Source organism: Mrakia frigida (assembly GCF_051309035.1).
Source record: "Mrakia frigida strain ATCC 22029 unplaced genomic scaffold BDY24scaffold_3, whole genome shotgun sequence".
NCBI classification, from domain to species: Eukaryota; Fungi; Basidiomycota; class Tremellomycetes; order Cystofilobasidiales; family Mrakiaceae; genus Mrakia; species Mrakia frigida.
Window position 1 is genome coordinate 389,489 of NW_027481278.1, and position 19,318 is coordinate 408,806.

The 19,318-nt window shown below is 55.3% G+C and overlaps 5 protein-coding genes across 5 annotated transcripts; 3 read left to right on the forward strand and 2 right to left on the reverse strand.

Annotated features, from left to right (window-relative positions):
- Positions 1–31: 31 nt before the first annotated feature.
- On the forward strand, positions 32–7,734 carry BDY24DRAFT_411854 (WSC domain-containing protein; the record flags this gene model as incomplete). The annotated part of the gene is made up of 39 exons (XM_076642982.1): positions 32–173; positions 265–274; positions 360–456; positions 559–758; positions 831–890; positions 980–1,066; positions 1,157–1,253; positions 1,326–1,383; positions 1,460–1,559; positions 1,638–1,727; positions 1,810–1,863; positions 1,944–2,075; positions 2,146–2,181; positions 2,272–2,376; positions 2,452–2,589; positions 2,662–2,730; positions 2,802–2,849; positions 2,928–2,939; positions 3,011–3,067; positions 3,140–3,287; positions 3,357–3,443; positions 3,529–3,597; positions 3,680–3,954; positions 4,070–4,191; positions 4,315–4,579; positions 4,655–4,776; positions 4,890–5,142; positions 5,207–5,328; positions 5,420–5,660; positions 5,762–5,883; positions 5,959–6,152; positions 6,217–6,281; positions 6,351–6,472; positions 6,547–6,746; positions 6,830–6,908; positions 6,975–7,054; positions 7,125–7,347; positions 7,473–7,580; positions 7,655–7,734. The coding sequence occupies 39 exons, from the start codon at positions 32–34 to the stop codon at positions 7,732–7,734; spliced, it is 4,569 nt and encodes a 1,522-aa protein (XP_076500260.1).
- Positions 7,735–8,268: 534 nt separating this feature from the next.
- BDY24DRAFT_376663 (NAD binding domain of 6-phosphogluconate dehydrogenase-domain-containing protein) lies at positions 8,269–10,869 on the reverse strand. Its single transcript, XM_076638684.1, has 11 exons — positions 10,749–10,869; positions 10,492–10,591; positions 10,242–10,327; positions 9,853–10,102; positions 9,761–9,765; positions 9,449–9,662; positions 9,126–9,353; positions 8,970–9,034; positions 8,745–8,886; positions 8,602–8,669; positions 8,269–8,501 (listed from the first exon to the last, which is right to left on the reverse strand). Exons 1-11 carry the CDS (start codon positions 10,809–10,811, stop codon positions 8,334–8,336), a joined length of 1,389 nt encoding a protein of 462 aa, XP_076500261.1. The 5' UTR covers positions 10,812–10,869; the 3' UTR covers positions 8,269–8,333.
- Positions 10,870–12,340: 1,471 nt separating this feature from the next.
- Positions 12,341–13,162, forward strand: BDY24DRAFT_376666 (uncharacterized protein). The gene is made up of 2 exons (XM_076638685.1): positions 12,341–12,622; positions 12,709–13,162. The coding sequence occupies exons 1-2, from the start codon at positions 12,402–12,404 to the stop codon at positions 13,013–13,015; spliced, it is 528 nt and encodes a 175-aa protein (XP_076500262.1). The 5' UTR covers positions 12,341–12,401; the 3' UTR covers positions 13,016–13,162.
- Positions 13,163–13,254: 92 nt separating this feature from the next.
- On the forward strand, positions 13,255–17,141 carry BDY24DRAFT_159643 (uncharacterized protein). Its single transcript, XM_076636166.1, has 8 exons — positions 13,255–13,339; positions 13,407–14,541; positions 14,617–14,647; positions 14,752–15,004; positions 15,092–15,239; positions 15,325–15,654; positions 15,739–16,751; positions 16,871–17,141. The coding sequence occupies exons 2-7, from the start codon at positions 13,410–13,412 to the stop codon at positions 16,749–16,751; spliced, it is 2,907 nt and encodes a 968-aa protein (XP_076500263.1). The 5' UTR covers positions 13,255–13,339; positions 13,407–13,409; the 3' UTR covers positions 16,871–17,141.
- Positions 17,142–17,169: 28 nt separating this feature from the next.
- Positions 17,170–19,075, reverse strand: BDY24DRAFT_438207 (uncharacterized protein). The gene is made up of 2 exons (XM_076644340.1): positions 18,991–19,075; positions 17,170–18,904 (listed from the first exon to the last, which is right to left on the reverse strand). Exon 2 carries the CDS (start codon positions 18,794–18,796, stop codon positions 17,489–17,491), a length of 1,308 nt encoding a protein of 435 aa, XP_076500264.1. The 5' UTR covers positions 18,797–18,904; positions 18,991–19,075; the 3' UTR covers positions 17,170–17,488.
- Positions 19,076–19,318: the final 243 nt, after the last annotated feature.

Here is a 19,318-nt window from a genome sequence, read left to right on the forward strand (position 1 = left end):
CTTTTCAAGTCCTCGAGTGCTTCCTCTCACAATGCACTCCTTCGCTATCCTCCTTCCCGCTCTCTCTCTCCTCGGTCAGGCGCAAGCTTGGTCGAGCTCTTCTCACGACCACGTCGTCGTCGAAAGGACCACCACCACCGTCGTTCCCGACCTTGGTCTCCAGACTTTCTATGGTTAGTCTTCATCTTTCGCTGCATTTCATCGTCGCTCTCGGTTCTCGAAAATCCACGCTGAACCCTTCGTCTCTGCTTCGCTTCGATCCAGGCGCCATCGGGTCAGTCGAGAGCTCCCCTTCCCTTTGATCCCGTCTTCTTCTCGTTCGCTGACTTTGACTGTTTCTTCACTATTCTACACTTCAGTGGATACTACGCTACTGCCGTCACCGTGGGAGGTCGAGGCTATGTGATCGGAAGCGAGACCGTCTCTTCTGGTGAACTTCAGAATGCTCTCCAGAAGGTTCGTCTCTCCTTCGTTTTTCGTTTCTGCTTCCTTGCCTTCACCTCTCCCTCCTCCAAATTCGAAGCTGACCTTCCGTAACCTTACTCCCGTTCTCTCCAGTCTTGCACGAACCAAAAGAACCTCTGTGCCGACGCGTCCAACGCTCAGCCCAACGCTCAAAAGATCTGGACGGTCGCGCAGTGTGAGACTCAGCTCGCTGCTTGCAACGGGAACGTCGCTTCTGCCATGGCTGCTGCCACTGCTCCTGCTACTACAGCTGGTCAGGCATCCGTTTCCTCGAGGAGTACCCAATCTGTCGCGTGAGTCCGCCTTCCCTCTTTTGCGGTCGAACTCCCTCTTCTAAACCCCTTCAACCTTTTTCTCTCTCGAAGTTCCACTATTTCCACCGCTTCGGTCGCTTCGGTCTCCACTCAAGCTTCTGTCAGCAAGGCGTGAGTGCAAGCTTCAGAAGATTCCTCTTTCCACTCCTCGATTTGGGACTGAAGACGTCTTTCATTCCTTTTCCTTTCTTCCTCTAAAGATCCGTCGCTTCCGCTGCTGCTGCCACCACTGCTGCTTCGACTACCGTACCCAACCTAGGAATCCAGGGCTACTACGAGGCCATCGGGTTCGTTCCTCGTCCCCTTGTTCGATCCGAGCCCTTCCTCACCCAACTGATCGTCCTCCTCTTCTTTTCTCCCTCCGACGCCCACTTCAGAGGTATCTATGCGACTCCCGTCTTCTGTTCCGGATCCGACTACGTCGTCGGAACCGTCACTTGGCCGTCTTGGGGAATTTACAACGCTCTGTCAACTGTACGTCCTCCTCGTCCGTTCCCAACGCGAAGCAGATTGACTGACCGCTGTACATTCTTACATTTTCATCAGTCCTGCAACGATCAGCTCGACAAGTGTGCTGCTGCTGGGTTCTCTGGGTGTTCTTCTCGTTCGTCTCTATCTTTTACCCCCATCCTTATCCTCTTTCCTTGCCGAAGCTGACTTCCGTTTCCCTCCGCCCCCAGAGTACGGCGAGTGTATCTCCAACGAGTGGATGTACGTCGACGTCTACAATAAGAACCCATCGATTTGCGTTGCTCCTGCTGTCAATCTTCCCGCGTCGACGTGAGTCGAACTCTTCTTAGGATTCCATCGCTCGACGCTTGGGATTTGACCGTTTTTCTTCGCATTTTTTTCCTCCAGTTCGATCTCGCTCGCCAGTGCCGCGTCTGTTAGCTCGGTCAAGGCTGCCTCTATCTCTTCGGCTTCCTACTTTTCCGCGTTGACAACTGCGTGAGATCATCTTTCCTCTTCCCCCCCACCCCCTCCTCCATCCCCTTCCTCCGTTCTGACGCGTATCTTTTCTTTTTGACAGCTCCATTGCCTCCGTCTCGGCCGTGTCCGCCTCCAACGTCGCTCTCTCTGCTTCGTGAGTGTTCATTCTCCTCTCGAGCCTTGAGCCCGTCGTTTCGCTGATCACTTCTCCCTCCCCGTTCTCTTCTTCTTCAGAGCCTCCAACAGCAGGGTGTTGGCTTCCAACTCGCAGGCATCCGTCTCTTCGGTTTCAGCTCAATCTACCCTCTCTACCGCTTCCGTGGCTAGTCAGTCGGCAGTTTCAGCTTCCTCGGTCGCGTCCCAGGCGTGAGTCCTTTTCTCCTCGACGCGCTGGACTCCAAATCCTGATCCCTTCCCCCCTTTTATCTTTCCTCAGATCTGCTTCGTCCATCGCTCAGGCCCTCTCAGCTTCGTAAGTACCTCTCAGGCTTTTATTTTTTCTCGCTCTGAAAGGTCGGAACGTGAGCTCACACGTCGCTTCTTCGTTTCTACTTTTTCTCAGTGTGTCCCAGTCTCGAATCGCCGCCAGTTCAGCCTCAGCTGCTGCCCAAGCCTCGAACTCCGCCCTCTCCGTCAGCGCCGTCGCATCACAGTCCCTTCAGGCCTCGTGAGTCCATCACCGTCTTTTCTCTGAACGAGGTCTCTTTCGACTGACTTTCGGCCCTCTTCCCTCTTTCCACAGAGCTTCGCTCGCCTCCCTCGCTGCCGTTTCTTCCAACTCAATCCTCGCCTCTCAGTCCCAGGCATCGGTCGCTTCCCAGAGCTCTATCTCGGTCTCTGCGTCCCAGGATCAAGCTTCTCGAGCGAGTGCCAGTCAAACGTGAGCTTTCCTCTGCCCAGTTGCGCTTCCTTCCCTCCCTTCCGCTTACCGAGCCTACTTCTCCTCCTCCAGATCGGTTGCTGCTGCCTCAGTTCAGTCGAACTTGGTGATTCAATCTCAACTTGCGCTCTCCAGCGTCGCGTGAGTGATTTCCATCTCCTCTCCGACTCGGCGACCCGCTCACCCTTCCTTCCTCTCTCTGGGTTCTTCAGAGCTGCCTCGATTGCCTCGGTCTCTGTTACTTCTGTAGCCTCCGCTGCGTGGGTAGAAACTCCTCTTCCTCGTCCTCTTTCCTTCCTTCGCTGACTTCCCACCTCTCTCTCTCCCCTCCTTTTCAGCGCGGCCTCTGCGTTCGTTATCCTCAACGCTGTCCCAGCTCGACAACGCGCTGACTTTTCGTCCCTTTCTTTTTCTTCTCCAGATCTGCCTCCATGGCCTCGGTCTCCTCCGTTTCTGCTACCTCCGTAGCTTCCGCTGCGTGAGTTCCTTCTTCATCCTTCCCTTCTTTGACTCCTCGACTAACACCGAGGGATTTCGTTCTCGACTCCAGCGCTGCCGCCTCTGCGTCCGCCAACGCCAACGCTGCTCCCGTCTTGGCCAGTGGATGGGCTCTTGCCTCTACCTCTTTGATCGCTGAAGGAACCAACGGACGAGCCTTGATCTCGGATTACTACTCGGATCCTTCCATGACTCCCTTGGTGAGGTCACCTTTCCGTTCCTCTCCGTTCGTTCGTTCTGAGCCTGACGTAGTTCTTTCCTTTTCGCAGATCTGTTCGAACTTCTGCTCTTCGAAGGGATACCCTCTTGCTGGAACCGAATACTACCAGGAGTGTTACTGTGGTTCGGTTCTCAGCGTGAGTTGCCCTCTCTCGGTCTTTGACTGAACGCGTTCTACCTTCGATCCAAGACTTACGCCTCCGCTCTCTTTCTCCTATCCAGAACGGTGCTTCCCTCTCTGGAGTCTCGACCTCCGACCGGACCCCTTGCTCCGGAGGATCGTCCGCCTGCGTAAGTTCATGCTTCGAAGAAAGAAAGCCAAGTTATTTCGACCTCGAGAAACTGATCGCTCGATCCGGGTTTCTTTTCGCAGGGTGGATTCTCGGCTCTCTCCCTCTACTACGACACCACCAAGCTCTCTTCCTCACTCGTTCCCCTGGCCGGATCTGGATCTGGAACCGGAACTACCACTCCCAGCCTTCCTTCTCCCTACGTGGTTGCCTCCTCGTCGTTGGTTGCCGAAGGAACCTCAGGACGAGCTCTTACGGGGGACAGCACCGAGTCGGCTTCGATGACCCCCGCCATCTGTGGGGCCTACTGCACGAGCAAGGGCTTCGCGATCTCAGCGACCGAATACAGCACTCAATGGTTCGTTCTTTCAATCTTCCTCCTTCCCGAGTTCTCGACCGGATCGAACTCGAGGCTGATTCTTCCAGCCTCGCCTTTTTTCCATCACCTCTATTCGATTCTTTCGCATCAACAGCTTCTGCGGAAACACCTTCGAGAACGGAGCTTCCCTTTCCATCCACTCTAGCTCCAGCGGAATGCCCTGCGGAGGAGACGCTGCTCAGACCTGTGGAGGATCATCGGCTCTTTCCGTCGTCTGTGAGTACACTCCAGCTTTCGACTTGCTGCCTCCAGCGATAAATTACTCGATCGTTCGACGACGAGACGACGAGTTCAAGGCGACATCGTGCTGACACTCGACTTTACTCTTTTATCCTCCAGACAACTCGGACCTCGCTACCCTCTCTAACGGAGTCATTACCCTCACTGGATCGTCTTCTGGAGGATCGACCACCCCTCCCGCCTCGACCGTTGTTCTTCCCGCTGGGTATGCCTCCGCTTCTTCGTCTCTCATCGCTGAGGGTTCCACCGGACGAGCTCTCACGGGTGCATTCACCAGCTCTGCTTCCATGACTCCCACCGTCTGTGCCGAGTACTGTACCGCCGCTGGATTTGCGATCTCCGCTACCGAGTACTCTCAGGAATGGTTCGTCCCTCTTCCTTCCCTCAAACAAGTTCCACCTTTTCTCGAAGCTGATTCGTTCCTTCGTTCCTTCCACAGCTTCTGTGGAAACGAGTTCTCGAACGGAGCTTCCCTCTCCCTCACCTCGTCGAACTCGCCCATGCCCTGCGGAGGAGACGCTACCCAGACCTGTGGAGCTGGATCTGCCATGAGCGTTGTCTGTGAGTTCAGCTTCAGTTCGAATCAGCTCGAAGGGAGTAGAAAGGCTCGCTCGACCCGAAAAAGTTCGACGCGACGAGTGACTCACCTTCCTCCTCTTCTCTTTCTTTCGCAGACAACACTGGTCTCGCTACCCTCTCCAACGGAGTCATTACCCTCATCGGATCTACTACCACTACTCCCGTTTCCTCGACTGGTCTCCCCGCCGGATACAAGTCAGCGTCGTCCTCCATCATCGCCGAAGGAACGGGTGGCAGGGCTCTCACCGGAGCTTCGACCTCTGCCAGCGACATGACTCCCTCCGTCTGTGCTGTTTACTGCAGCAAGGCTGGCTTCGCCATCAGTGGAACTGAGTACGCTAGAGAGTGGTGAGTTCTTCTCTGCAAGCCTCGAACGAGATCGAGCTGAACTCGTCTTGTTTTCCCTTCGAAGTTACTGCTCGAACACTCTTTCGAACGGAGCTTCGCTGTCCATCCTCACCTCCAACACTCCTACGCCTTGTGCCGGAGACAATGCTATCACTTGTGGAGCTGGATCTGGACTCTCGATTGCTTGTGAGCTCCCACCTCCCGAACGAGCTCGAAGAAAGAAGAGCTGACGACCGCGTCCTTTCTTTTCCTGCTTTGCTTCTTCTTTTCTCCTCAGACGACACCGCCCTTGCTACTCTCACGAACGGAGTCTTCACTCTCGTCGCTACCACCACTCCTACCGTCGTCCTCCCCGCTGGATACAAGTCCGCTGCCTCCTCCCTCGTCGCCGAAGGAACCAACGGTCGAGCTCTTCCCGGAGCTTCGACCTCTGCCAGCGACATGACGCCCTCCATCTGCGCCGTCTACTGCACCAAAGCTGGATTCGCCATCAGTGGAACTGAGTGGTACACGGAATGGTGAGTCCTCGCTCCTCTTCCCTCCCTTCGAACCCTTTAATCATTTTCCACGTCTTAGATCGCCAATCGAAGCTGACTGAGACCTCTTTTCGTATGCTCAGCTACTGCTCCAACTCCCTCTCGAACGGTGCTTCTCTCTCGCTCCTCTCTTCCTCCGCTGGAACTCCTTGTGGAGGAGACGCGTCGCAGACCTGTGGAGGATCCTCCGCCCTTTCGGTCGTCTGTGAGTAAACGAGAGAGGAGGATGAACCGATTTTTTGTGTTGACTCTCTGCTTGCCCTTCTTTCTCCCCTTTCAGACAACACTGCCCTTGCGACGCTCTCCAACGGAGTCATCACCGCCGTCGGATCTTCCACCACCACTCCTGTGTCCACCGTCACCCTTCCCAGTGGATACAAGTCAGCTTCGTCAAGCCTTATCGCTGAGGGACCCTCTGGAAACGCTCGAGCTCTTACGGGAGCCAGCTTTTCGTCCAGTTCGATGACCCCCACCGTTCGTTCTCCTTTGCCTCTCTCTCTCCTTCTCAATCGACTGACGCTTTCCTTCTTCTTTACAGATCTGTGCGACCTACTGTACGGCTGCTGGCTTCGCTTTGAGTGGAACCGAGTACTCCCAAGAATGGTGAGTCCACTTCGCTTCAAACCGAACTCAACCTCGAACCTGACGCTCGTTTCGTTTTTCTTCTCGAAGTTATTGCGGCAACGCTCTTTCAAACGGAGCTTCCCTCTCGCTCCTCTCGTCAGCTTCCCCAATGGTCTGTGGCGGAGACGCTACTCAAACCTGTGGAGGAGCGTCGGCTCTCTCTCTCGTCTGTGAGTAAACGACCGGGAGGAACGAGTTTCGAGGACGCGTCGAGAGCCGTCTGACCGTCTTTTTCGTTTTTCAGACAACACCGCTCTCGCTACCCTTTCCAACGGAGTCTTCACCCTCATCGCTCCCTCTGCGACGACGACCACCACGACTCCTGCGTCCACTCCCACCTCGTCTGCCGCCGTCACCCTCGACAACGGATTCTCCTCCACTCTCCTCTGCTACAGTGAACTTCCCGGACGAGCCATGACCGGTGCTGGATTCTCGAGCGACGTCGTACGTCTTTCTTTCTCCATATGTCCAACGATTCGTTGTTTTCGAAACTCTCGCTTACCTCCCACCTCCCTCCTTTTCCCCAGATGACCTACAAACTCTGCACCGACTTCTGTGGAAATGCAGGATTTTCGATGGGAGGAGTTGAGTGGGGTCGAGAGTGCTGTAAGTTTTTCTCCTTTCGTCGGTTTTCGTACCACGCTGACCTCTTCCCCGTTTCTCCCTCATCAGACTGCTCTTCAACTCTCGTTCTCAGCACTCTCGCTTCCAACATCAACTGCAACGTTCCTTGCTCTGGAGACTCGACTGCCGTTAGTCTATATCTTGGACAGACTTCCGCTCTGTCGTCGCTGACTGCCTTCTCCGTTCCTCCTTCCTTAGATCTGTGGTGGACCTCAAGCGCTCCAAATCTTCACCACCACCCCTAAGTCCGACACCTCCTCTACCATTGCTTCCGGATGGACGTCTGCCCCTCTCTGCCTCGCCGAGCCCGCCGACGGATCTCGTCTTTTCCAGGACGCGTCGCTGTTCGACGACAAGATGACCGTTGCGATGTGCACCGACTTCTGTGCGAGCAAGGGATCTAACCAAGCTGGATTGGAGTGTGAGTACTATTTTTTTTATATATCGATAGCCGTGAAGGAAGAGCCGCGGAGGAAGAGATGAATCGCTTCTTCGCTCGAGCTTCCCGTCCTGATTTCTTCCTCTCTTTCTCCTTCTTTCCTACAGACGGAACCCAGTGCTTCTGTGCCACTTCGCTCGATCTCACTAAAGCTACCATCAGCACTGGTTGCAATATGGCGGCTGGTGGTGCTCAGACGGAACTCGCTGGAGGAGGTGAGTTCAAGTTTGAGTCCTCGTCGTCTTCTAGAACTCAAGACTGACTCTCCCTTTTTTTTTACACTCTTCAGGAAACGCTCTCTCTATCTGGACCCTTCCCGTCAAGTCTACGAGGAGGCGATACCTTCCTATGCTCTCCCGACGACACTAAACCCGTCCTTCCTCCTCTCCTCTCTCTTTTTGCGCCTCTCTCTCCTTCCCTTCGTATCCGCTCCTTAACATATCTGTCTAGAGTTCGGTCGCTCTACTCCCTTCATTTTTGTTCTCCTCTCGTCTTCGACCACGTTCTACACGCTCGTTTACCCTCCTTTCGTTGCTTGGGCACTTTTCGCTTTGCGTGCCTTCGTTTCTATCACACTCTTTTACGTGCTCAGGCACTTCAGTGTCATCGGTCTATTTATCTTCGATTGTTATCTATCAGTAGTATCTATGCGCTCTCTTCTGCTCTTCGTTCTCAACCGGAGGGGAGGCGGAATTCGACGTCGAGCTTCCAAGTCGATCAACAAGTCTCTCTTCTTCTGCCTAGCTCGCCTTTGCCTTGACCAAGTCGACGCACTGTTTGTAGTGTTCCATCTCTGATCTTCGAGTCTCTTGGAAAGTCAAGCTCTTTCTTGCCAGCAGGAAATCCGAGGGCCGTCCGACGCGTCTCCCTCCTCAACCTTCGACGGCTTTCCCGTTTAGCGGGGTTGCCTGAATCGCGATGGTATCAAAAAACTGAATCCCTATATAAATACACTAGTGTCATCGAATCTACCACTTCTTGTGGGCGATCAATCCGAGGGGCTCGTAGATTTTGACGATGGTCGTGTCGTCGTCTCGTCCCTTTCCTGCCGAGGAAAGGTAGATGTAGGGGTAGAAGGCGGTGGAGGACATGAAGACGGGAGTTCCGAGGAGAGCGGCTTCCGACACCACGATTCCCTGAGAAGAGGAAGAAGAGCGAAAGAGGTCAGCGACTGAAAAAAGGAGGGGTTCGACGCGTCGAGGTCTCGAAGAAGAGGAGGAAGAAAGAGGAACGTACGATGTCCTTCACGAGAATGTCGATAGCAGAGAGGCAAGTAGCATCTCCCTCGACGAGTCGAGTCATTCCTGAAAGGAAGAAACGAAGTCAGCCTCGAGTCGAGGTGAAAAGACGGGAAGAGCGTCGAGAGGGAAGGAACTCACGGTTGATGTACATCCAACTCGAACCCTTGGAAGCCTTGACGTGCTGGAAGGTCGTTCTCAGGTTGAGTCCAATCTTGGTAGCGAAAGCCATCGACTCAGCGGCAACAGCGACGTGAACTCCAGCCAAGTTCTGGTGGGCGAGCTGTGAGTCGAAAAGAGAGAGCAGAGGAAGGTCAGCTCGACGACTCTCGTGTCGCAGTAACGATCGAAGCAAGATCAACGAACCTTGACGTAAGATCCGAAACCGACTCCTCCAGAGAAGAAGAAGAGACGCTTGTCGGCTCCTCCAGCTACAAAGCGAAAGAAAACAGGAAACGGATTCAAAGTCAGCTTCGGGTCGAAACGCGTTCTCCCCCAGCTGCTCATCTTCCTCCCACTCACCAGCCTTGGTGCAAGCATCGAGAACGGTTCCGGCCTTCCTGAGTCCAGCAGCCTCCCCGGAAGCCATGATGGTGAGATCTCCGTTGGCAGCTCGGGCAGCACCTCCGGAAACGGGAGCGTCGACCATGATGGGCTTGTTGGGGAGAAGAGCAAGCTTCTCGTTGATGACCTTAGCGGCAGAAGGAGGAACGGTGGAGGAAACGACGACGGCGGCTCCAGGAGCGAGGACTGGAGGAAAGAAGACGCGTCGACAAACGAGGGTCAGCTTCTCGGTTCTTCCATCCGTCTTTCGGTGTTCAGTATAGGAAGCGGGTGAAACTCACGATGTCCAACACCCTTTTCTCCGAAAAGGACGTCCTCGACCTGCTGAGAGTTGACGACCATGAGAACGAGAACGTCGGTTCCGGTGGCGACCTCGACGAGGGAGGAAGCGGCTTTTCCTCCGACAGCGACGAACTTCTCGAGGGAAGGAGGGTAGGCGTCGTAACCGAGGCAGGGGATTCCAGCCTTAACGATGGACTTGGCCATTCCGAAACCCTGAGAGGTGAAGAAGAAAGACGAGAAGCAAGGAGATGGAGGGTCAGAATGAATGCAGGAGAAGGACGCCGGGCTTCGACGAAGAAGGTTGAGCTCACCATGGCTGAAAGATCGCGATCAAAAGAGCAGGAAGAATATCAACTTCTGTCAAGTTCTAGTAGGAAAGGTTTGCAAGGAAGACGAAGCTCACCTCCGAGTCCGATGAATCCAACCTGCGAAGGAGCTCCCTCAGCGTCGAGTCCAGTAAGAGCTCCAGCCTGCGAGCTCTTGATCGTCTCTCCACCGAACGACTCCCAGAGCTTAGCGACAGCGACGGCAGCAGAGGCCTTTCCTCCAGACTGTCCCTTGGCAGCGATGAGGAGCTGCTCAGCGACGGTGAGGAGAGGGAGAGGAAGCTTGAGGTCTCGAGCGATGGAAACGACCTCAGAGGTTTTGGCGAGCTGATGAGGAAGGAAGACAGGAGAGCGAGAGGAAAAGGGTCAGATTGAGTACGAGGAGAGGAGCTCGGGTTTCGGAGAATCTGAAGGAGGGAGAGCGAGAGGAAGAAGGGGAGAGAGAGGGAGGGGAAGTTGAACGTACGAGATCTTCCACCGATCCAATGCTCTCTGTAGATCCGTATCCAACGAGCTCGGTTCCAACAGATCGGAGAGCGTAAGAATCTCCAGCTGTTGAGATCGAAAGGAAGAAAAGGAGAAAAAGTGAGCTTCGAAAATCTCGGATCGAAGACCGGTTGACGTTCCACCTTCCCCCGGATTATCTCCCTCCCACAGAAAGCCTTGCTACAGCTACGACCTTCGCTCAAAAACGATAAGGTAGAAGTGAGACTAACCAGCACCGGCGATGAGCTCGGTAAGAGTATCGAGGTTGAGGGCAGCCTTAGCTCCAAGAGCGAGGGCCTCGACAGCAGTCAAAACGTGAACGGCTGTGAGCTGTGAAGCAGGACGGGCGAGGGAGGAGAAGGCAGAAGTGGTGGAGTGATATTGAAAGATGAGTATAGTGGGGAAAGATGATAAGAAGAAGTCAGCTAGCTATGAGCGAAGAAAATCCGAGGCGAGGAGGAAAGGAGAGAAGGAAAGGCGGACGAACGAGGGAGACGACGAGGTCGAGCTTCTGCTCCTCCGAGTAAGATTCGATATTTGATCCAGCCATGGTTTGTAGAGTTTGAAAGGTAGGGAAGTGAAGTGAGGAGGAGGGGGGGTTGTGGTGGTTGGAGAGCAAAAGGGAAGGACGGGAGGAAGGATGAGCTTTTTGGGCTCGGAAGGTCGGAACGAAGCCGACACTCGAACTATTCGGCCTGATGGGGAAGGTTTCCGAGAGAGGTGAGTTTGTGGGCCGCATCAGTAGCGGAGAAATCTGGAGCCGGGCGCTGTCAAGATCCCCACAGCAGAAAAGGAAGAAGAGCGTTTCTGATGGTACAGAAAGAAAGGGCAAGAAACGCGGCGTTCCTCGAGACAGACGATGGAAGGATGCGAAACAGATATGAACCAGGAGCGGGACGCAGGGTCTTGTTTCCTGTTTTGAGGAGATTTGGGGAAAAGTTGAGCGAGTAGTCTAGAGAGGGGAGGGGAAGACGACGCGTCGTGAGAACGGTGTCGAGCGAAGGAATGGACGGACGCGCTGGGGAACCGAGAATGCCGAGGATGCGTATATCCCGAATGAAAGTGTGGAAAGGAGAGAAAGGGAATGTAATTGAGCGAACAAGCGGGAGAGGAGAGCAAAAGAGCGTGAAGTGCGTCGCGTCGCATCGTCTCATCGAGTCGAAAGAGCCTCAGGAGCGTGGCAATCGAATCAGCAGCTGCAAAGATAGCCCGCCTCACCGTCTTTCGATCCTGGCGTAGAGAAACGCCTAGAGAAATCGAGGGAGGCCAGGGGAAGAGAGAGGGTCGTCGAGGGCTACGGATCGCAGAGCTATACTGCTGCATCTCAAGTGGAAGAGTCGGAAAAAGGTCAAAAATGGCAGAGAGTGGCTTGTGATACATCTTGATACTTTTGAGAGTCTTGAGAGGTGGGCAAACGGCATCGATGCTGGTCGTAACGGAAGGACGAGGGAGGGCTGGAAACGTCGAGCTCACCGCTCCGCTTCCCTCCTTTGCTCCCAACCCTCAGCATCGACTACGCCCCAATCCTCAACAGCGGACTGATCGTCCTAGTAGCAGAGAGGAACCTCGCCACTGTCTCCTTCGCCCTCTCGCTCTCATGCTGATCTTCGACTTGACAGCAGGGGAAGGAGACGAACCCTGCGAGCTCAACCTCCTTCCTCCCTCCGTCTCCTCCCTCCCTTTCCTTTTGTTCTACCAGCTCCTACCTCCAGGCTCTCTTTCATCTCTACCTTCCCAGAAGCATCTCCAAGCCATCTCTCGCCCGCCATCTCTTTGAATCCTCGCAGGGGTCGCGGCCTGACCCCTCTGTTTCGGACAGACAAAAGAGGTTTGGTTCACTGATACTCCCTCGCTTTCTTCTTCTACTCCAAACTACCACTACTCTCTCTACCTCTCTCTCATCCAGTTATGGCTGAAACGCTCTACCGCGATTCGAGTCTCACCACTCTCCCATCGAGACCCAATCCAGAACAGTCAGTCCCTCGTTTCCTTTTCTTCCGCCTACTCCGCTCCCTCTCTTTCTCGTCAGTTTGAAGCTGACCTTGCTCCTTCCCTGTCAACCTCATTCACCTCAACCAGGTCTCGATTTGTAGAAGATTTCTTCTCCTCCGCACTTGACGACGAAGACCAACTCCAAAGGATGCACTCCCTCCACCAGCAACAACAGCAACAGCATCTCTTCAATCTACATCTCCATCGACCGACTTCCCCTTCCCTCTCAGCCTTGTCCTTTCGATCCGAACTCGTTCCTCTCGACAGATCCATCAACGGAGACGGAACGGAGATCGAGCCTAGTGTGACAGAGGAGATGTACGAGGAGGAAGGGGGGAGGATAGAGAGGCTGGGAGGGAAGGTTCATCTGTGAGTCTAGTCTCAACTCAAAGAAAGAAGAGGGGAGGAGCTCGGTGTTGAAGCTGAACCTCTTTTCCTTGGGTTGTTGCTCGTAGACGAGGGATGGCGAAGATGAAGAACGAGCTCCTTCGACAGCAGTTCAAGGAGACGGAACCTATCAGGCAGCGTGAGGTCGAACTTCACAACACGAGGGATCTCGCTCGACAGACGACTCTCGTTGTACGTCTTCTCTCTCTCTTCTCTTCCTTCTTCCTTCTATCCCTCCCTCTCTGCTTCCACCAAACTGACCTCTTCCCTTTTCCGTTTGCAGAACAAGTCCCTAGCTCGTCAACTCCGAGACACAACCGCTCTCCTCGCCGTCTCGCACATCAAAGCTGGGATCTCGGAGACGAAGTCCAATGAAACCGTCGTTGCTTCCATGATTCTCAAGGAGGAGTTGGCGAGAGCGAGAGCCGATTTAGGAAGGGAGAAGGAGGAGGTTAGGAGAGCTAAGAGGGAGGCTGATGAGTTGAGGGTGAGGGAGAAGGAGGCGAGAGAGAGGTTGATTCGGTGAGTTCGACTCGAGTCCTCTTCTTCCTCTTCTCTGCGAGGTGGAAGGCAGAGCGAGCTGGAAGACAATGACAAATAGGCCTAGTTTTTTTTGTTTGCTTATGGTGGGACAGATACGCTGAAGAGTTGAAGGTTCGAGACGCGAAGGCTCAAGGGAGACGGGAAGGAAAGGAAGAGGTTCGTCGCATCGCGTCTCGTCTTTCGAACTCCTCTTCTGACCTCTCTTCTTCTTCCTTCCTCCTAGGCTATGGAAGAGATCCAACGATGGATGACCTCCCCAACAGTCCCAATCCCATCTTCGTCGAACGATCATCAACCTCCTCCTCAGCAACAGCAGCAACGAGCTCCCTTCTCTCCTCCTCGACGCGAACCCTCTCCGCGACGGTCCTCACCTCCTCGACGACAGGACACCCTCTCCCCGAGCTACCAGCGGTACGAGCCTCCTCTATCGACGGAGGAGAGCCTGTTGAAGCAAACCTCTTTCTTCTCACCCGTCCTTCCCATCGTCACGCCTCCCCTGGACCGGAAAGGCTCCGTCAATCAGCGATCAGAGCAGACGCACGACACGCACAACACTTCGACGGCACCACCTCTCTCTTCTCAACAGCAGCAACAACCAGCTCCTCCTCCTCAAGTTATCTACATCCAAATGCCTCCAGCACCCGCCACAGCCGCTCCTCCTCCACCACCACCTCCTCCAGCTCCCTCCCAGCCCTCCGTCTTCGCAGATCGGAAATCCCCCGTCCCACCTCCCCGAGAACCCTCTCCTTCCCCTCAAACCATCCCCAGAGCACCAACCACAGCTCAAGCTCCCAATCCTCCTCTCTATCGTCCCTCAGCTATCACTCCTCCCATGCAACGACAGCCGACGATCACACGTCCTCAGCCAGCTTTCCCTCCGCACTTCCGTCCTCAAACCGGTCCTCCCGTTCAAGATCGAGCAGCGAGCAGGATGACCTCCGTCTCAGCTATTGGAGGAGACGAGCGGGATATTAACATGGACATCTGGAAGGCTCCTTCTCAACAGACGGGGGTTCCAACGGGAATGGGACCAAGGACGACGACGAGAGCGAATCCGCGTCCTGGACCTCAACCGAGAACGGGTCAGCACACCCAGCAGGCTAGCTGGTCGACGGTTGGGAGAGGAGGGAGTGGTACTGGATTCGGGGGTGGGTTTGGGATCAAAGGGAAGGGGAAGGAGAGAGCTGCGGGAGACGGTCTGTTCGGAGGAGATTACCAGGTGTTGGGTCCTGCGACGAAGAGGAACTCGAAGTATCCCATTCATCCGGTGGAGGTTCATCCTAGTAGGAACAGGGATGCGGAAGTGGAGTACTATCCTGAGCCGAAGGATTATACGGAAGTTGACAAGGACTGGGAAGGTAGGCTGGAAAACTCAGAGTTGGGACGCGTCGAGTCGAAGCTGACCTCTCGGGCCCTTCTTCTCTGGTCTACAGCTGTTCAGAGGTCGTTGAAGTCCCTTCCTCCGTGAGTTCCTTCACTGCTTCCGATCATCCAAATCTCCCTTCGAACCTGGACGAGCTGATTCTGCTCCTCGTCTCGTTCCTCTCCCTCGTTTCTTCGTTCGCCAGCTCCGACTCCTCCGCCGGTGGATCCTACTACAACGGAGGAAACCGAAACTGCCAAGGTCTCGGCTCTCCTCTCTTTGGACGAGACGCTCCTCTCGGAGGAAAGGGACAGGGCCATCAACGAGACGATTCGAGAGCTTCGTCGTTCAGGATCGCTGGACCTCCTGGCCGAGTCGTCGTTCCACCTCGCCCTGCTCCTCCTCCAGTTCAGGCTACGCCTCTCCGTGCTAGGACCCCTGTTGGTGAGAGGTCGAGGGTGAGCTGCGTTCCCTTTTGTGTCGTCTTCGTTGTCGTCGAGCAACGAATGCTCGGATCGATCTGACGCGTCTTCGTTCCTCCAGAGTCCCGTTCCTCGAGCATCCAGTCCCAACCCTCGAGAACCGTCACCCTCCAATCGAGCTCCTTCTCCCAACACCAACGTCACCTCGAATCGAGGTCCTTCGCCTGCCGGATCTCGTCCTCTTCCTCCCAATCCTGCCAATCGACCCAAAGTTTGTTCTCTCCCTTCCTTCCTTTGCCTCTCCCTCTCTTGCTTTCCTTCTCGACTGACTTTTCCTTTACTCTCTCTTGTTCCAGAAAATCGTCCTGCCAGCTCCTCTCGGTCCCAACCTCCCAACCTCAGCCGTCAAACATCGACCAGCTCGAAGCGACGGAGGACTCGATCACCGTCCCTCTTCGCTCCTTCGAGATCCAGCAAGGGACAGGTTTTACGGGGGAGCACCGGGAGGACAGCAGAGAGGAGTTTCGATGTACCAAGGCTCGTCGGGATGGCCTGGGACGACGGCTGGGACTCTGGGGTTGAGCTTGACGGCGGACGAGACGCGGAAGGGAGGAGGGAGAGATCTCCTTGGATCTGGAACGAACAAGAGGGATTCGGTGACTCCTTCGATCAACATCCAAGCTCCAGTGCGTCCCTGTCGTCTATTTCCCCTCTTCGAAACGACGCGTCTCGAAACTGACCGGCCCTTTCTCGTCGCCTTTCTTCCTCAGTCCACCGAGAGATCGCACGGCTCTCGAGTAACTCCCTCCCCTCAACCAGTCGCCATCCCTCTCCCACCCTCCGTCGCTCCGTCTCGAGCACCAACGATCTACCACCACTCGCAGCCCTCCTACCCAACTCCCTCAACCTCCGACCCTCCCTCCTTCCCGACCATCCCAGCGATCCTCCCCGCAGGCCAAATCACTTCCCAACCACCTGTTGCTCCCCCTTCTCGATCTCCCATCCCTCAGAACATCCGTCTCCCGCCCTCTCGAGCTCCAACAGCAGCACCCGAATCAGGACGTGCATCCCCAAGCTCGAATCGGACCTCTCGACCTCACGTCCCACCTCCTCTCGCTTCAGGAGCGCTTCGAAGATCGTCGATGGACCCCTCTTCTTCCCGTCCCACCGTCTCTCCTCCTCTTCTTCCCAGCGGACTCCTCTCTCCTACAGGAGCAAGGAACAGACTTCGAGCTCTCCTCGGGAACGACGATCACGACCGAGGAGACGGGAAGAAGAAGAAGGCGACTCCTCCGACTCCCCAACCCATCGACGTTCGAGGAGGAGGAGGTCCCTCCCCGACCACTTCCCCTCGATCCCAACCCAAGAACCTCCACACCACCAAACCATCGATGTTCACTCTCCCCATCCAAGCCCAAGCCCAAGCCCAAACCCAACAACAAGCTCTTCGACTCCCCGTCCAAATCCCTCTCCCCGCCTCGCGTCCAGCATCCACCTTCTTCTCCTCAGCTTCCGCCGCTCCCAACGTTCCTCCCAAGGATCTCCCCGCTCCTTCAGCACCAACAGGAGGAGGAGGAGGAGGAGGAGGAGGAAGGAAGAAGGGCTACCCGGTCTCGATGGTTTCGGTCGATTCGAACGATTCGGCTTGGTTGGGAGAGAAGGGAAGGCAGCAGCAACCGATCAAGGGTGGGGGAGGAGGGAGTGCTCATGGGAGTGCGACCCCGAGGAGTTATCATCCGAGACCGAGACCGCCGACGCTGAATGGGGGTGGGACGGTGGCTAGGTGAGTCTGAGCAGGAGGAGCTGGAGAGGGGAGGGAAGGGGAGGACGCGCGCGTCGACGTCGAGTTTTGGGTTTTTGGGCGTTTCGAACGAGCTGACTCGTTTGTGGTTTGACTCTCAGTACGATCGAGGAGGAGTCGGAGTCGGATGCCAAGAGGAGTAGGTTGAGCAAGGAGAGGTCGAGGGATCGGTAGACTAGTCTAGAGCTCTCTTCGTTCCCGTCCCGTCTCGTCTCGTTCTTCTTAGTTTAATGTCCTGTTCGTCTCCCTTTCTCGTCTCATCTCTTACACCTCCACGTAGCTTCATGTCCTTTCTTTACTCTTCTATACGATCGTTAGTCTATCAATAACCGTTCTCTTAGACGAAGCAAAAGGGAGGAAGCAAGAGAGAGAGAGAAAGCGACGCGTCGCAAAAAGGACGCTTTCGATAATCAACGTTTAAAGAGAGGGCGAGTGCGCAGGTAAGGTACAGAGCTGTATCAACAAAAACCGCAAAGAGGAGACTGAACCCAAATGAAGCCCAAAATGAGGGAGAGATCCGAAACGAAAGCGAGACGATGCGAGAGGCGAGCCGGAGCTGAAGGAGAAGAAACTAGATGTAGATAATGTGCGATGCTGAGTGTAGATAAACCAAGATGCGTGTATGTGCTGGTAAGGACTGATGATAAGCTGAACCCCAAGATAAAAATGGAGAAAAAAAAAACAAGAAGATCTGTCGCCCGACGCGTCTCTCGCACGTCTTAAGTCGGCGTCTTCCCCCCATCACTCCCACTACTCCCACTGCCACTCCCATCGCTCCCAAAACTCGGTATACTCCCCAACCTCGGTCTACCCAGCGCTCTCGACCTCTCCTCCTCCTCCTCCGCGACCCTCTCCTTGAACCCTTTCTCCGCCAGACTGCCTCTCCTCCCTCCCGCTCCCAGTCCAGCCCTTGCGTTCGAAGAAGCGTACGTAGCAAACGTCCCCGTCCCACCCTCCGAAACTCTCTTCCCTCCCAACCCCAATATCCCGCTCGAAGACGATCCAAGCACCGTCGGCGACGACGGGAGCGAAAGAGACGGCAAACTGCCTCTCCTCCTCCCTCCTTGGAATTGCAGCGCGGGATGGTTCTTCAAACTTGGCGGCACGGGAGCTGGAGCGGTAGAAGGATGGAACCTGTGCGTTGGAGGAGGATGGAAGTGGGTTTGAGAGGAGGACGAAGGGGATCCGGTCGGTGGGAAGGGAGGACGGGTGGAGGAGAGGGAGCGGGTGAGGGAGATGCGTCGCGGAGGGAAAGAAGTGAGGTTGAGGTTGAAGGAAGGGGAGAAGAGGAAGGGGGTGTTGGTGCTGGAGGATGAAGAAGAGCAGGAGGTGGAGGAGATGGAGGTTGAAGAGCGGCAGGAGGAGGATTCCGAGCTGGAGGAGGAACTGGAGGGTTGGGGTTGAGTGGTTACGATGCTGCTGAGGTTGGAAGCAGGCTGAGTTGGTTGTGGTATCGAATGTAAGTTGTTCGAAGTCGTAGGCAGATTAGGGAGCGAGATCGATCCTCTTCGAGCCGTGTTGGGAGTCGCTCCTGGACGACTCGTCGGAGGGATCACCATCCCTCCGTGCTCCTCCTCCCCTCCCTGAGGGACAGGATAATCAAACTTCTCCCTCTCAGCCGTAGGAGTCGAAGCCGTCTGTTCCACCCACGTCCCATCCGAGTTGAGCGAAGGATAAACCGGTGAAGGGTTGATCCCTTCGTTCGACCTCCTTCCTCCTCCCGCGAGCTCATCCTCCTCCTCCTCCTCTCCTTCAGCGATCCCTCCGATCCCGTTGGTTGTCGTCCACATCGAGCCCGAAGGTCGTCGGGGGAGGCAGTAGTCCGGGAAGTTGGATCCTGTCCCTCCTCCTGGTGGACCGTTCGAGGACGACGACGACGACGGGCCTCCGAACGAGAAGGATTGGAGGGAGAAGGAGGGGTCCGACGGGTGGCGATCTTGTTGAGCTTGATGGTCGAGGTAGGAAGGGAGGGTGGGAGTAGGGAGGGGAGAATCTCGCTCTTCTTCTTCTTCGTCAGAGTGCGACATCCTGCTCTCTCTTCCGAAGATCAAGAGCGAAAGGAAGGAAGGAGTCGAGGTAGAGGTTTAGGTGCGTTTGGGGGCCGAGACGTCGACGACGAACGACGATCTTTGTTTCTTCAAAGGGAGGGAAGGCGGAAGCGGAAGTCAGTTTCGTCGCTTCTCTATAGGAAGAAATCCTGAAGATGTATGTATATGCTCACGAAGAAGAAGTCGATCTGAGAGCTAAGTGTGCGTTGGAAAGAGAAAAGGGAAGGAAGCAGGCAAACTGAGTTTCACGTTTCCAACGCCTGGCGCCTGGTCTCGCCCCATGGAAACTGCAACCGACTCCTCGCTCCTCTCGGCGAATTGAGAGGCTTTTCACGAGTGCGCAGTCTCTCGGTGCTATTACATTCACGAAGTTGGTTGCCGGGAAGGTTGGGGAGCGAAGAAGAGAGAGAAGAAAAGTCGCGTCGAGGTTTGGGTTTGCTTTGCTTTGCGGTTCTTGCTGTCTCGTTTTCCTTCGCTTTCCAGGAGGATGAAGAGAGATAG